General features: G+C 31.4%; 1 protein-coding gene across 8 annotated transcripts in view; it reads right to left on the bottom strand.

Annotated features, from left to right (window-relative positions):
* LOC149417633 (uncharacterized) overlaps positions 1 to 13,947 on the bottom strand; it is a 143,188-nt gene that overhangs the window by 117,876 nt on the left and 11,365 nt on the right. For 2 of the 8 annotated variants that reach the window (XM_089640464.1, XM_089640468.1), the window contains exons 1-2: positions 7,527 to 7,778; positions 5,646 to 5,783 (exon numbers count right to left, since the gene is read on the bottom strand). The exons of 2 other annotated variants lie outside the window; for them this stretch is intronic. In XM_089640464.1, the coding sequence (XP_089496590.1) occupies positions 5,646 to 5,666 (21 nt within the window). In that variant the 5' untranslated portion in view covers positions 5,667 to 5,783; positions 7,527 to 7,778. Of the gene's footprint in view, positions 1 to 5,645; positions 5,784 to 7,526; positions 7,779 to 13,947 lie in introns of those variants that run through there. 4 more of the 8 variants (XM_089640465.1, XM_089640473.1, XM_089640463.1 and 1 more) reach the window with 4 other exon arrangements.

Genomic DNA, 13,947 nt, shown 5'->3' with positions numbered 1-13,947 from the left:
GTGGTCGATGGAAGGGAAGTGCTGACGTTGTTTTTGTGCAAGTAATATAATCTTTCTAATATACAGTTGTCTAACATCGAGAACTTTTATTTCCGTGAATAATGCATCACTGGGGTACCTGAATGTTTTTTTAACTAGTGAAAAACTAGCAGAAATCTAATAGATACTATCATATGTAAGTCTGTTTTCGAAATAACATAAAAAAGAATGGTGATACCAAAAAACATCTTCGTTAAACATTGTCACGGAATTAAAGAGATTTATTTTTGGAGTTTTGTGCCATGTTGCGCTACCTCCTTCTTTTGCCAACGTTTCGGAGAGCATTGCAATTTCCATCATCAGGACACTTTCCATCTCATGTATTTGTCAGATTACACTGTAAAGCACTGTAATGCTGTCCGAAACGTTGGCTAAAGAAGGAGGTAGCGCAACACGGCATAATACCCCAAAAATAAATCACCATAATACTTTTGTCCGAGAAAATCTCAAATCATAATTGTCATGGCTTTATCGTGATTGATTTTAAAGTTGCGCCATGCTAATGATGGACAATGTAACGCTGTCCGAAACATTGGCTGAAGGAGGAAACGCAACACGGCATAATAACCCAACAATTAATCACGACAATAATTTTGACAGTGAACATCCAAACCAACCGTTGTGATGAAAGTAATGAAGAAAATTTCTATTGTTTTGAAAAATAAAGGTAGCTAAGCATGTTAAAGCTTCCCTGTTAGTTTTCACTGTAACAATCTCACAGCTATAAAAGCCAATAAAATAATCAGGTTACGCCTCTGATATTACGACACCTAATCCCTTTGATAGGAGCGGACCACACCCGATAGTTATAGTTCTGTCTAAACGCGTGCTGCTGTTTACATCTTTGATCCGACATCGGGCAATGCATCTTGCACATTTACTGCTTGCACTATTTTGGAATCAGTTAATGCGATAAATCAAAGGCGAGATGCTCTTCTAACTAGGCAGGAAACGGTCGTCCTCTAAATGCTGTTTAGGAATCTATCTACCAAGTTAAAACGATTGCATTCTACGAATTTTACTACGCTTTAAAATGCGGGCAAGAATTTTCACATCTAAAAGAAGGGAAGTGGATTTTTTTTGGAGGCGCGATAGAAAACGGACGATATCTCTCAGTTGACACTTCAAATAAAATAATGATGAAAAAACTCATTCCTCGTAAAAATTCAAGAAATATTCGGTCCTCGTATTAATTGTAAAAGGGGTATCTCATATGACGGTACTAAGAAATATTCGGTCGTAGTATTTATTGTAAAAGGGGTATCTCATATGACGGTACTAAGAAATATTCGGTCATAGTATTTATTGTAAAAGGAGTATCTCACTCACATGACGGTGCGCACTTGAAGTGAAATGACACTAAACTGCGCTATATAAATGCCATATTATTATTATTATAAGAAATATTCGGTCGTAGATTGTAAAAGGGATATCTCATATGACGGTACTAAGAAATATTCGGTCGTTGTATTTATTGTAAAAGGGGTATCTCATATGACGGTACTAAGAAAAGTTTGTTTTTTATGTTTTGATCTAGGTATTTTGTATTTATTTTCTAAATGTTGTTCATTACAAATTTATAGGTAAATAAACAATAACATATAACGTAGGTACGTACTTATTACATACACATTAATATGGCAATTTTATGTTTTAGAAATCTACGACTAGTATGTAAAAATTATAGTTCATCAATTTGTTTTTTAATACATCTACTCGTATTTCAATGATGATTTTGTTTTCTCGAATGAATGAATGGATAAAACGGAATCTGGGAATCGAGCTGAAACTCGGCCGATAGACTCTTTGTCGATGACAATGCATTCTATCATTTTTGGTGGCATTCATGAGAACAAGAATTTCTCTAAAATTGGATGACGTTATAAACATTTACAGTAGTTATTATACGTAATAAATCTCGGAAGCACCCAATTAGGATTTGGCTTAAGTAATAGGGCGGTTCACTCATTTCAGTCAGTCCCTGGAGAGGAAGTTCAAACCTCAGTCACTCTAAAAAAATATATTTTAAATACATTTATTAAAAAAATATATTATTCACAGATTGATTTTTAATTGTAAAAACGTTTGCAATTTTATTTAGTGCACATAAAATCTGTTCAGTGAAAGGAAATAATTTTCAATAACAAAAAAAAGTAATACAGGGTGAATATTTTTTTAAAGTACCATTAATAATGAATGTTTTAATTAATTATTAAAAAATAATTTTGTCACCCAAAGTCGATGGCGCTTGTAACTTATGCACAAAGCACAGTAATCTCGATATATAATTTATTCTAGTAGGCTGTGGGGAACAGAAATGCACACAGCGTATTTGAATTGCAGTATTATGTATTCATACGACGTACAATCCCTTAATGCTGCAAGGAATTCTGTACCAAATTTAATCGTTTGTTCCGATGCTTTTGTCTTGTCTTCGAAATTGTCAACAATCAAACATAACGGTTGTTATTGAGAGCAATTTGTCAAAAAATTAACAAGATTGTTAAAAAAAGGGTTGACATTTTTTTCATACAATTCAATTGCTTATCTACATATTCAAAACAATGGCTAAATCAGTTCAAATACATTGTTAGGAACAAAACGTTCCCATTTTAAAGAAAATGAACGCTTCAATATAGTATTTTATCAGTTTTTTGTTTCAAAATTAGCTTACAGCTTAGATGCTGCTCTTAGGATGTTTTCTACTTTCTACAAATATAATATGCATGTATTATATATACAGGGTGTATCGGCACGTACCCGACAAACTTTAACCAGCTTTTACTTAGCACATTTGGAGTAAAAAATGTTATGGGCACTTTGCTGTCCGGTAACATTTTTTTTTTCAATTATAAACAAAAAAATATTTAAAAAATCCACACTCCGTCACTGTCATTGGCATTGTTTCTCGTGTTCAACAGCTGTTATTAGCAAGTGTTTCAAAAAGCGTCTTCGCTCTTTCATACACACTAAATAATAATAGTTAAAAATGAGACGAATGGTGCCATGCCATTTCGTTGTGATTGTAAAAGCGCGCCAATGTAGGTACGTACGTATATTATTCAACGAAACTCGAATAAAATATTGCCAGATGGGTTTTCAAACTGTGACAAAGGATAAAACAGTGGTGACATGTGGTGAAAATATGAATAATTTTTTTATTAAAAAAAAATGTTACCGGACAGCAAAGTGCCAATAACATTTTTTACTCCAAATGTGCTAAGGAATAGCTGGTTAAAGTTTGTCGGGTACGTGCCGATACACCCTGTATATAAACCTTCCGGAAGAAATTATCAAAATGATAGTGAAAACCTTATCAAAATCCGTTTTTGGAAGAACAGACAGACGCGGATGACAACTTTGTTTTATACGATTTAAAGAAAGCATAATGCTGTATATTATACGTATAAGAAAATGTTCAGTGATTAAAGTTTGAATAATAATTATGGCTAACTTAGTAACAATCTTTAAAAAAATCCATTAAATCATTATGGACTTTTATTTCCTGCTTTTTTCTGTATTAGGCAACGGTGCCTAGTATGAATGGATTACCATAAACAAAACTTATTTCTACGAAAAACAACCGCACTAAAGTAATCTTCAGTGTACTACAACACTGTTAGGTTAGGTCCACGACGATATATTATTATGACATATTAAAAATTAAAGTTTAATTAAACCACTCTTCGAGAGCAACTGTTGAAATGGCTTTGGCCGTGTTTAGTTAACTTATGTTGGAGTCACCCACTTCCCAAGCTTCCTCTCCCCATGCAGAATCAACGTTAGAAAAATATCCCAATTCCCCGTATGTGTGCGCAGTAAAACGCAACATTTCAAAAATAAGATATTCTTGGCAATAACTTTCAAACATATCGAACAGAAGTAACGCGATCATAAATTAATTCGTGAGTATGGTATGTATCAGGAGCATCTCTTATTCTTATCCAATATTCCTCTTCCCTTTACCTACTAAATAGTAACACCTCCAATTTGTTCGCTTTTGGGAACTACTCATATTTTCTCACAGAAATCGATGTCTCTCCTACTGTGATGGTGAGAAATATGATGTAAATCTAAAAGATGTTAGAAAGAGAAAACACCACGCCTTACATTCAAATCTAGGAGTTAACCAAAGAAGAATTAAAATATGCAACTTTATGAAACCAAAAGCTCCGACCGAAATTTGAAAAAAAAAAATTGTGATTTTTTATTATTTATTTGCATATGAAACGACAAAAAGGTGAGGAAACAATAAAGTTAAATGATTTTTTTTTTATTAATTACCACTAATTTTAGTTACGTAAAACGTGAGGTGACCAATTTTTGTTGTTATTATATTTTCATTCGAAATTTTAGTATTTAATAAAATGTGTAAGTATGTGTATTTCATCACCTTTCAAAAACAGTTTACAGTTTTTGGAAACGTTTATAAATATTCCATTGCAAAGCGAAAATTCTCCGATCTGACAGAATAGGCCTGAGGGATTAAGACACAATAAAACTCTAAGCAACTTAAACTCTGAGCAATTGGAACTCTTGCGCGGTTATCACAGAACTATTTTATTTAAATAATATTTTTATTTTATTTTCCAGATCGGCAAAGAATATCTTCCTCATATATCAGCCCTCTAAGTTCCATCGGCCTAGAAGTATACGCATTTCACTTAGTCGTGAGGTTACAGGTTCAGTACATATTATATATAAATTTATAATTTCATACATGGGCGCTGGTTGTCTGCTTGTAGAGATGTCGACTATGTTTACATTGCACACATCACTAAATTGACTCAACAGCTGTCGTAAATAATAACTAAAAATAATAACCCTATAACAAACAATATAACATACAATTTTCAAATAATAATTATGCAAAGATTATAATATTATCGTTCGATAATCGTAAAATTACAGATGCATCACTGCATAAAATGCTAAACAATACAAATGCGTGCATGCGTGATGCATTTAATCTGGAAAACATACAAAAACACAGCGTGTATATTTATGTTCACGTCAATTCGTGTTTTGTTATTCCTAATGAAAACGAAATGATATTAAAATTGACCCATGCATCATGCTTTTTATACGATTAGTCATAAATAAGAATAATGTTAATGTTTGAAAAAAGATCCCTGTAAAGTATGATTGTTAAGACAAATAGGTACAAACATAGCCACATAAATTATAAGTAATGTTTGGCAAAAAATTGTTTATGGTCTGTTAAACATGAGAAGGAATACGCTACTTATAAGAAAATTATAACTTTAGCAAATACGAAATTGGTTATGTTGTTTTTTGTTGATGAAATATGTTTACTTATGGTTGGGTTTTGGGGTATTGAGTCGTGATTTCGGGCAACCTTGCAGAGTCCATCATCATCTTCAGACATATGCCCTGATGATAGATGGGCACAGTGAGATTGTCGAAGACTTAAGAAAGAAGAGAAGCGCAAAACGGTTCAATACCCCAATAGCTAAACAAGCTAATACGATTTGACAGTAAGAATCTGAACATTTACAATGAAAACATTGGATCACGAATGACTCGATGAACGAAAAATACACAAAAACTGATGAAGAAATGAATCAAATAAAAGCATAATATACCTTCGTAAACGTAGATCCCATTTTCAGGCACAGAACGTCACAATAACACAATAAATAATGTAATTAACACTATAGAAAATGATCGATTTTTCCACAAAATAACAGGATTTACGTTATCTTCACACGGTGAGATCAGATCTATAAGAAACACTGAGATAAATAACAAGAGGCCGAATAGACTGTACCAACGAAAGTCACGAAGCGACTACATCAAGAATAGAAATTACTTTTTTTTTTTTTTTTTTTTTATATATACAATAATATTATTATTGGGTTTATAAAAACAGTTTATTTTTAAACAAGTTCTGCTGTGTAATTATTATTAATAATTATTATTAATAATAATTACACAGCAGAACTTGTTTAAAAATAAACTGTTTTTATAAACCCAATAATAATATTATTGTATATATAAAAAATAAAAAAATAAAATGGAGTTCTACAAATTAAACTTAATAACAATAAAAAATAGAAATTACTCCTACATTATTCTAAAAGATACGATTGATTTCAAACACGAGGAAGAAGCGACGGATTGTATACAAGATGTAAGTACAATTTATTTATAGTAAGTAAAATCACAATAGGCAGATGATGAGAAAACAAAATAATGTACGCTAATGTATCGGACACGAGAAAGGATAATATATTTATAAATTGTTTGGCAGATGAACGGAAGAAATTTCCGAGTTTTGGATAGGTTTCAATTTCAAGCCGATGTACGGCTTTAAATAATGCCGACCATGCAATCAATAAATGCATAGTATATGGAGCATGCATGCAGGTTGCATATTTATTATAAACTATTTGTTTTTACAGTTGCAGCTAATGACTAATGAGTAATGATCGATATGAGGGTGGCCACAGAAAAACGATTTCAAAATTATTAACAGGGTTACTAATATGAAAATATATTATTTTCAACAAAACAGGCATATTATTTAGAGGACACCTTAGAAAATTGTCGAAATGTTCAAAAAAGTTTCATGAACTAGTTTGAATTTTTTAACTCGCGATCCAATTCGGCAATGTTTCCATTTTTTTGTTTTATTCCGTGAGATTTCTAACAAAACCAAACTTATTATTAAATTAATAATGATTATAAAGCTAAGTTGTGTCGTCTGTGAAAAAAATACTATTATTAAGATACACTAGCTAAACTGACCGGCAAGAGATTTGAATTGAATACAATTACGAAGCAAAAGTACATGGATGACGTCGTGTGTTATTTTTTTTTCATAATTAAATTAATATTCAAAGCTTCATAGCTCATTATTGAGACAACGCCGGCAGCGTTAGAATCTCTAATTCCAAGCAGAAAAGGCGACATGAAAGGCTGCGAAATTTCATGACGCCAAAACTCACCGTTAGAGAGTTTTTCTGAGAGAGATTTTTTTTTTTAGATTTCTGATTTTTTCTTGAGATGGGGCATTACGAATTAAAAATAGGTAGAGTTACAAGAAAATTCAACATTAGATAAATAAATAAATCTAAAATTTAATCAAATGGAATTATGCCAATATTATGTAAACAATTGAATTCCCTAATATGATAATATTTTTATTAAGGTTCCCTTAAAACTCCCATTTGAATCTAATTTACCTGGTGGCCACCCTGAATAATTGATATTTATGTACGCAATGTAAAGCATTCTTACTTGTAAACAAGCCTTTGACAACAGTCCCTATCTAAACACCTCCAAAGAAGGTACTTGCAAGCTTAGAAAAAGGTTCGTGTTCAATTGTCCAATAATTGGTCAAACAATACAGCTGTTGGCCTGAGGAAATAGCCAATTAAATTCATACGCTTTTAGACACAAAAAGAGATAACATTCACATCAACAGTACGAAGAATGACGAGCTCTTCAATAAAGCAACTGACCGTCAACAGTCCGATTAGAGTCCGTATACCACTAATCAACGAGAACATAGTTTAATCTAAAGACAAATAAATAAACAAACACTTCACTAGAGCGGAGAAACCCGACGAGTTCCAACTTCCACACGATCGCGTTAAACCGAGGCGGCTTTTTTCGTGGAACAAATTAATTGTAGGACTTTCCTGAAATAATGTCACTTTCAGGTGCACCTCGGCGACATTGCTCCGTACGCGACAGTCAGATACTAACTGGGCGTCTGAAAACACAGCGCGCCGTACCGTCCGTCCGCTGAAAAAGTCAACATAAACAACAATGACCAAACGGCGGTACATAACTACCATTGTTAGGTACCTTTTTATTATGAAAGAGGATCGACCACAAAAAGCAGTGATCATTTGGCGACGTACAATCTGGACCATGTGATAAAGAACGAACATGGATAAAAATACAAAATAATTGTAATGTCATCGACGGAAAAAATGTTGACAAAAAAAGAAGCACGCTTGAGTGCGAAAACGCAAAACAAATTCATTTAGTTTCATTATGTGATGATGCCTTGAGCAAATGGGACTTTGGCACCTCTTTTGGGATTGCTTTGAGGTTAAAGGGAATGAGAAGGGAAGATTGCGAAATATCAGGCTATCGGCAGATCTGGACACGAAACCCAGTTAATTTTAGGTATGATGGTCTTTGGTCGATGCAATATTGAGTATTGCTATTTTACCACAATTTATGATGTGAACATAATATTAGTCTATAAACTAAATTCGATTAACGTTTGAGCGAAAATTCAAATGCGCAAAACGCGTTTGTTTCCATTTTGGCTATATTGTTTCTAAGAAAAATCATAAAACATACACCTCGGTTTAAAAAACGTGTGGAAAAAATGCCACGCAATATGTTGTATGACACATGCAATCATTTTAAACCAACTTCTAAGCATGGCTCAGGACCACTTAAGTCAAGCATCGTTTTGTAAATTTGCTTTCAAATTATCTGGCATGGGAGACGTTCGTGACTTTACGGATTTCAGTTTCCGAGCCCATTTGTGATACTTACAACAATCTGCTTCTGGGGACACGGAGCTGACAAAATAAATAAAAATTTGTACCTTAAAAAATTAATTTCTCATTTATAAGTCAACAATAAGGTACGGTACATAAATACGTAAGCCCCGCTTGAAAATACGCTTCTGAAAGAAACGTTAAAAGAACGAACGACAAAATGGATGAGGGTTTGCAATTACATCGAGATTCGGAAGTATCCATCTTGGAATCCTATGCGGGCATCTTCACCCATCGGAAGGATCACCCCCTACAGCGATTCCCGCAATTTAATATAAAATATCTTCCCACAACTAAAACATTAATTTCTAAAACTAACAACCAAAAATAATTCATCATTTTGAATGAGCAGGTCAGAGACAGAGGTGGCTGGCTTCCAATCATCCTTTCCTCCGCTTCTATTCGCGTCGATGATGCATGATTTTCCATCAAAGTCACATCATATGCCGTGTGCCTGACCGCCACGGCAAATTATCACCGCCAGAGCCGGCCGAAAAAACACAGTAGGTCACCGGACAAAGCAAAAAAAACGTTGTAACGAAACATTAAAAAAAATCGTAGACAAAAGCGGTTTGTAACATGGTACAACCAATACCCGCATGCTTTTGTTTGAAGCCTGCATTAATAAAGACAAAAGCAAACAATTATAATCTTCTTTGTTTCACAGTACCTACAGTGAAATTAAGCAGGCAGGAAAACACATCACAGCTTGACACACTTACCTTCGCAGATGGCCAAAGGATAATTTACAAAATGCCTGGTAAATGATATTTTGAATTCTCAAAAGGAAGCTACAAGCCAAAAATGTGTATATTCTTGGTATAATCGCTTGACAAACGGAGTCTAGAATCGTACAATTTCAAACACAAAACTGGTTTTTATTTATTTTGTAAATGATTTTATAAGAAAGCAAAAAAGTTAATAAAGCGAAACTGTCACAGATAATCTTAGCTATAATACTGTATTTTTTTTAAAGTTTTTTTCTTTACGCGTTCATAAATGTCTAATGAAAAAGTTTTTTTTTAGTAGTTTACATTTATTTTTTATTTATATTCTACTCAAACGAAACGATAGGAAAACCTTAAATTTATCCAAAACATATTTTTTGGTATTCATAATGAACACCAATTAGTTATGAAGATTAATCAAAATAATTATTGCATGTCAGTTTTAAGCTTCGTCTTAAAACTGGCATGGATACCGGCAGGTGCCTTATCGAAACGATGGATCAGTCACCTTTCTGATAAAAGTGGAAATTACTTTCACATATTCGTTTCTTTAGAGCAAATTTTGTTCCCTAGGAGTCTCAAATGTAAGGACAAATCATAAGTTTCGGTCTGAAGATTAATGGCGTCGATCATAGATGTGCCCAGCATCGAAAATATTCACAATAATATTATTATTATAGAAAAATAATGTCATGTTGTTAATAATACATAACAAGTGTATATTTATACCTGTCCAGCGGAATAGGCACAACTGTAACTTTAGCGATTTTAGATTGTAATAACTTTTATTGTAGAAGACGTGGTGACCTGAAATTCTGTGACATATGTCTTGTATGTTTCGTTAAATTATATAAGCAAATTTATAAACAAAATTATATCAGCCAATTTATTAAAAAATCAACGAGTAATGTCAAAGTTTTCTTTTACTATAACACCGATTTTTATTAATAGATTCATGTTCATTCCAGAATGAATGCGACAATATCCATTGCAAATAATTTAGACATAATATTAGATTAATTTTCCCACCATTTTTAATATTAATGTTATCAGGACACAATTTTTTCGCCTCACATCTGCAATGTAAAATCCCAAATAAAATAATTTAACAGCCTGGTATTTTATAATCACAATGTCCTACAAGAGTTAAAAACATATTACACAGTGAAATGTATGTTTAAGTGTCGGTTCGTTGACTAATACTCTTAAATACCTACTTTACTAAGCCCTTGGATATTGTTTGTTTAATTTAAGATCTCTCAAATTTTATTGCCCTCAGCTCCAAAGAAAAGGCGTTTTTTTTTCACATTGAATTTTATACTAAGATTATCTCTGAGTAATAAACTTTGAATATGATCAATTTAATAAAATGATCACATTCACAAAATATATAAGATATTTTAAATGTAAAATTATATGAAGGCACAATTGTACCTATGCCGATGGACTATGTTGTGTATGTCTCTTCATGCACAACATGATATGTTGAGTAAAGGTCACTTATCACTTGGCATTGTTTGGATTGGGCAATATAATAATGAAAACATTATATTACGCTTTCAATTAGTTTCTTAGTCTTGAAAGTAAACAAAATATTTAAACAGAGATAAAAACTGTGTACGAGTAGCATAAAAAAAATGGCCATGAAAACAATATAATCTATCTATATAAATGTTCATGAAAACAATATAATCTATCTATATAAATGTTCATGAAAACAATATAATCTATCTATATAAATGTTCATGAAAACAATATAATCTATCTATATAAATGTTCATGAAAACAATATAATCTATCTATATAAATGTTCATGAAAACAATATAATCTATCTATATAAATGTTCATGAAAACAATATAATCTATCTATATAAATGTTCATGAAAACAATATAATCTATCTATATAAATGTTCATGAAAACAATATAATCTATCTATATAAATGTTCATGAAAACAATATAATCTATCTATATAAATGTTCATGAAAACAATATAATCTATCTATATAAATGTTCATGAAAACAATATAATCTATCTATATAAATGTTCATGAAAACAATATAATCTATCTATATAAATGTTCATGAAAACAATATAATCTATCTATATAAATGTTCATGAAAACAATATAATCTATCTATATAAATGTTCATGAAAACAATATAATCTATCTATATAAATGTTCATGAAAACAATATAATCTATCTATATAAATGTTCATGAAAACAATATAATCTATCTATATAAATGTTCATGAAAACAATATAATCTATCTATATAAATGTTCATGAAAACAATATAATCTATCTATATAAATGTTCATGAAAACAATATAATCTATCTATATAAATGTTCATGAAAACAATATAATCTATCTATATAAATGTTCATGAAAACAATATAATCTATCTATATAAATGTTCATGAAAACAATATAATCTATCTATATAAATGTTCGTTTGTTCAAAATCTTAAATCTCCGAAAGTTCTTCATCGGTTGCTTTGAAATTTTTACACTACGTTGGATTCAAAAACGCTTGTGTTTTCATTTACCTATATTACATAGATGTCACCTGTGACAGTTAAAAAGTTTTTTGGAAAAACGGCGCCATCTGTTGGACAAAAATGCTTTTTTTTAAACAATGCCTTTCTCTGGACGTAAAAGCAACACACTCTATTGTTTCTCTATCTGCACAGACAGACTGATCCACGGCAATGCGTGGCGGGGTACAGCTAGTAAATAATAAAAAAGAAACGTCTTTAAAATATCCTTAAACCAAAACTCGTTTATAAATCATCTGTTGAAGCAGAAAAAGCAATAACTGGCTTCACGAAATTTGCATAGCTTTTTGTGAGCGGATTTCCTAGGTCAATAAAATATTGCTATGCGCTATGGAAGGTTGAAGAATAAAATTTATTGGCAGTCGAAAAACAAGATATGTACCTAAATTATTTTATTAGTTCCTATTTTATCAATCACTTGGTAACTCTCTTCTGCATATATTAAAATAATATAATTTACTTAGTATGTTTAATCAAACAATTAATTGTGAATAAGTAGTCACACCAATAATAAAAGTAATCATGATTGCTTCTGGGTATACATTATCGCAACAGGCTAACGTTTCCCTTTCAAATATTTGCGCACATTCTTGCGTCATTAATAAGAGAGGCCAATAAAATGCACCACTCATAACACAATCCAAACCAAGCCGATGCAAATGGAGGCGAGATTACCGCCAATCAAATCCCAACGACCGTGGTTTGTGATATTAGATAGAAAATAATAACTCCTACAAGAGATACTTCTGCTATTATTCTGATTAATACTGAAAATAATATAATTTCTAAGATATACTTCTGCTATTTTTCTGATTAATACTGAAATTAATAGCTTTTCATGAAATAATTCTCTACAATCCGGATGAAGATTGAAAACAATAGCCTTTTCAAGAGATAATTCTGCTGTTAACTGGATTAAGATTGAAAATAATAACTTTTCCACGATATATTACTCTATTATCCGGATTAAGATTGAAAATAATGGCCTTTTCAAGAGTTAATTCTGCAATTAACTGATTAAGATTGAAAATAATAACTAATAACTTTTCCGCGAGATATTACTCTATTATCCAGATTAAGATTGAAAATAATAGCTTTTTCAAGAGATAATCGGCTATTAACCGGATTAAGATTGAAAATAATAACTTTCCCAAAGGTAATTCTACTATTACCCGGATTACGCTTGAAAACGGTTCCATGATAACTCAACACAGTGACAATTCAACACACCTTTAAAAAGTGATATTAAGTCATTAGAAACGATGAAAAAAAAAATGTAAACCTAACCTAACCTACTTAACCCAGTTAATAAAGATTTTGTTTCATCACTTTCCATGACTTTATTTAACTTTTTAAAGATGTGATGAATTATCATTTTGATGATTTATCCGGTCACTCTTGAAAACAATAGTCATTATTAACAATACTCATTTTTCTCTGTGTACTATCTTTATTAGGATTGAAAGTAATAAAAATATCAAGGGGACTTCACTAGTATTATCCAAAATAAGAGAGAAAATGGAAAATGATTTTGAAGATACATTTTCGGTTAGAGTGCCAAAATCAAAAAGTGAATTACCAATAATATTCTACGGTTTAAGTTTTGAATTTAAAAAAATTATTAATCACCTTTTATTACAAACTATAATCCAAATTAAGGTTTAAAAATAATAACGTTTGATTAGATAGATACTTCGTAAGTACGCAATACACAAATGAACAAATAGACGACCTTAGCGAACGACAAAGATCAAGTATTTAAGACGCAGTAAATTCAAGATTCTAATTTTGAGTTGGTATTCACTCTATCTAATATTTGGCAAATGCATTTGTGGCAAAAATAAGTATGCACAATAGTTATTTGTGAAATTATCTCGCACTTTTTAAAAATAGAGGGAATAATATTCCCTGTAATTGTGCTACAACAATAAATAAATCATATTATTATACATCGTTGCTACGTAACAAAGTAACCTATATATTAGAAGGTAATAAATACATAGAAGACAATTCCTTCTAGTCAGCAAATAAAATCAACATATCTACAATAATTTTATTATTCTACAA

This window comes from Hesperophylax consimilis, chromosome 15 (assembly GCF_061612785.1).
Source record: "Hesperophylax consimilis isolate HC1 chromosome 15, BYU_Hcon_1.0, whole genome shotgun sequence".
NCBI classification, from domain to species: Eukaryota; Metazoa; Arthropoda; class Insecta; order Trichoptera; family Limnephilidae; genus Hesperophylax; species Hesperophylax consimilis.
This window is presented reverse-complemented; position numbering and strand designations above follow the sequence as displayed.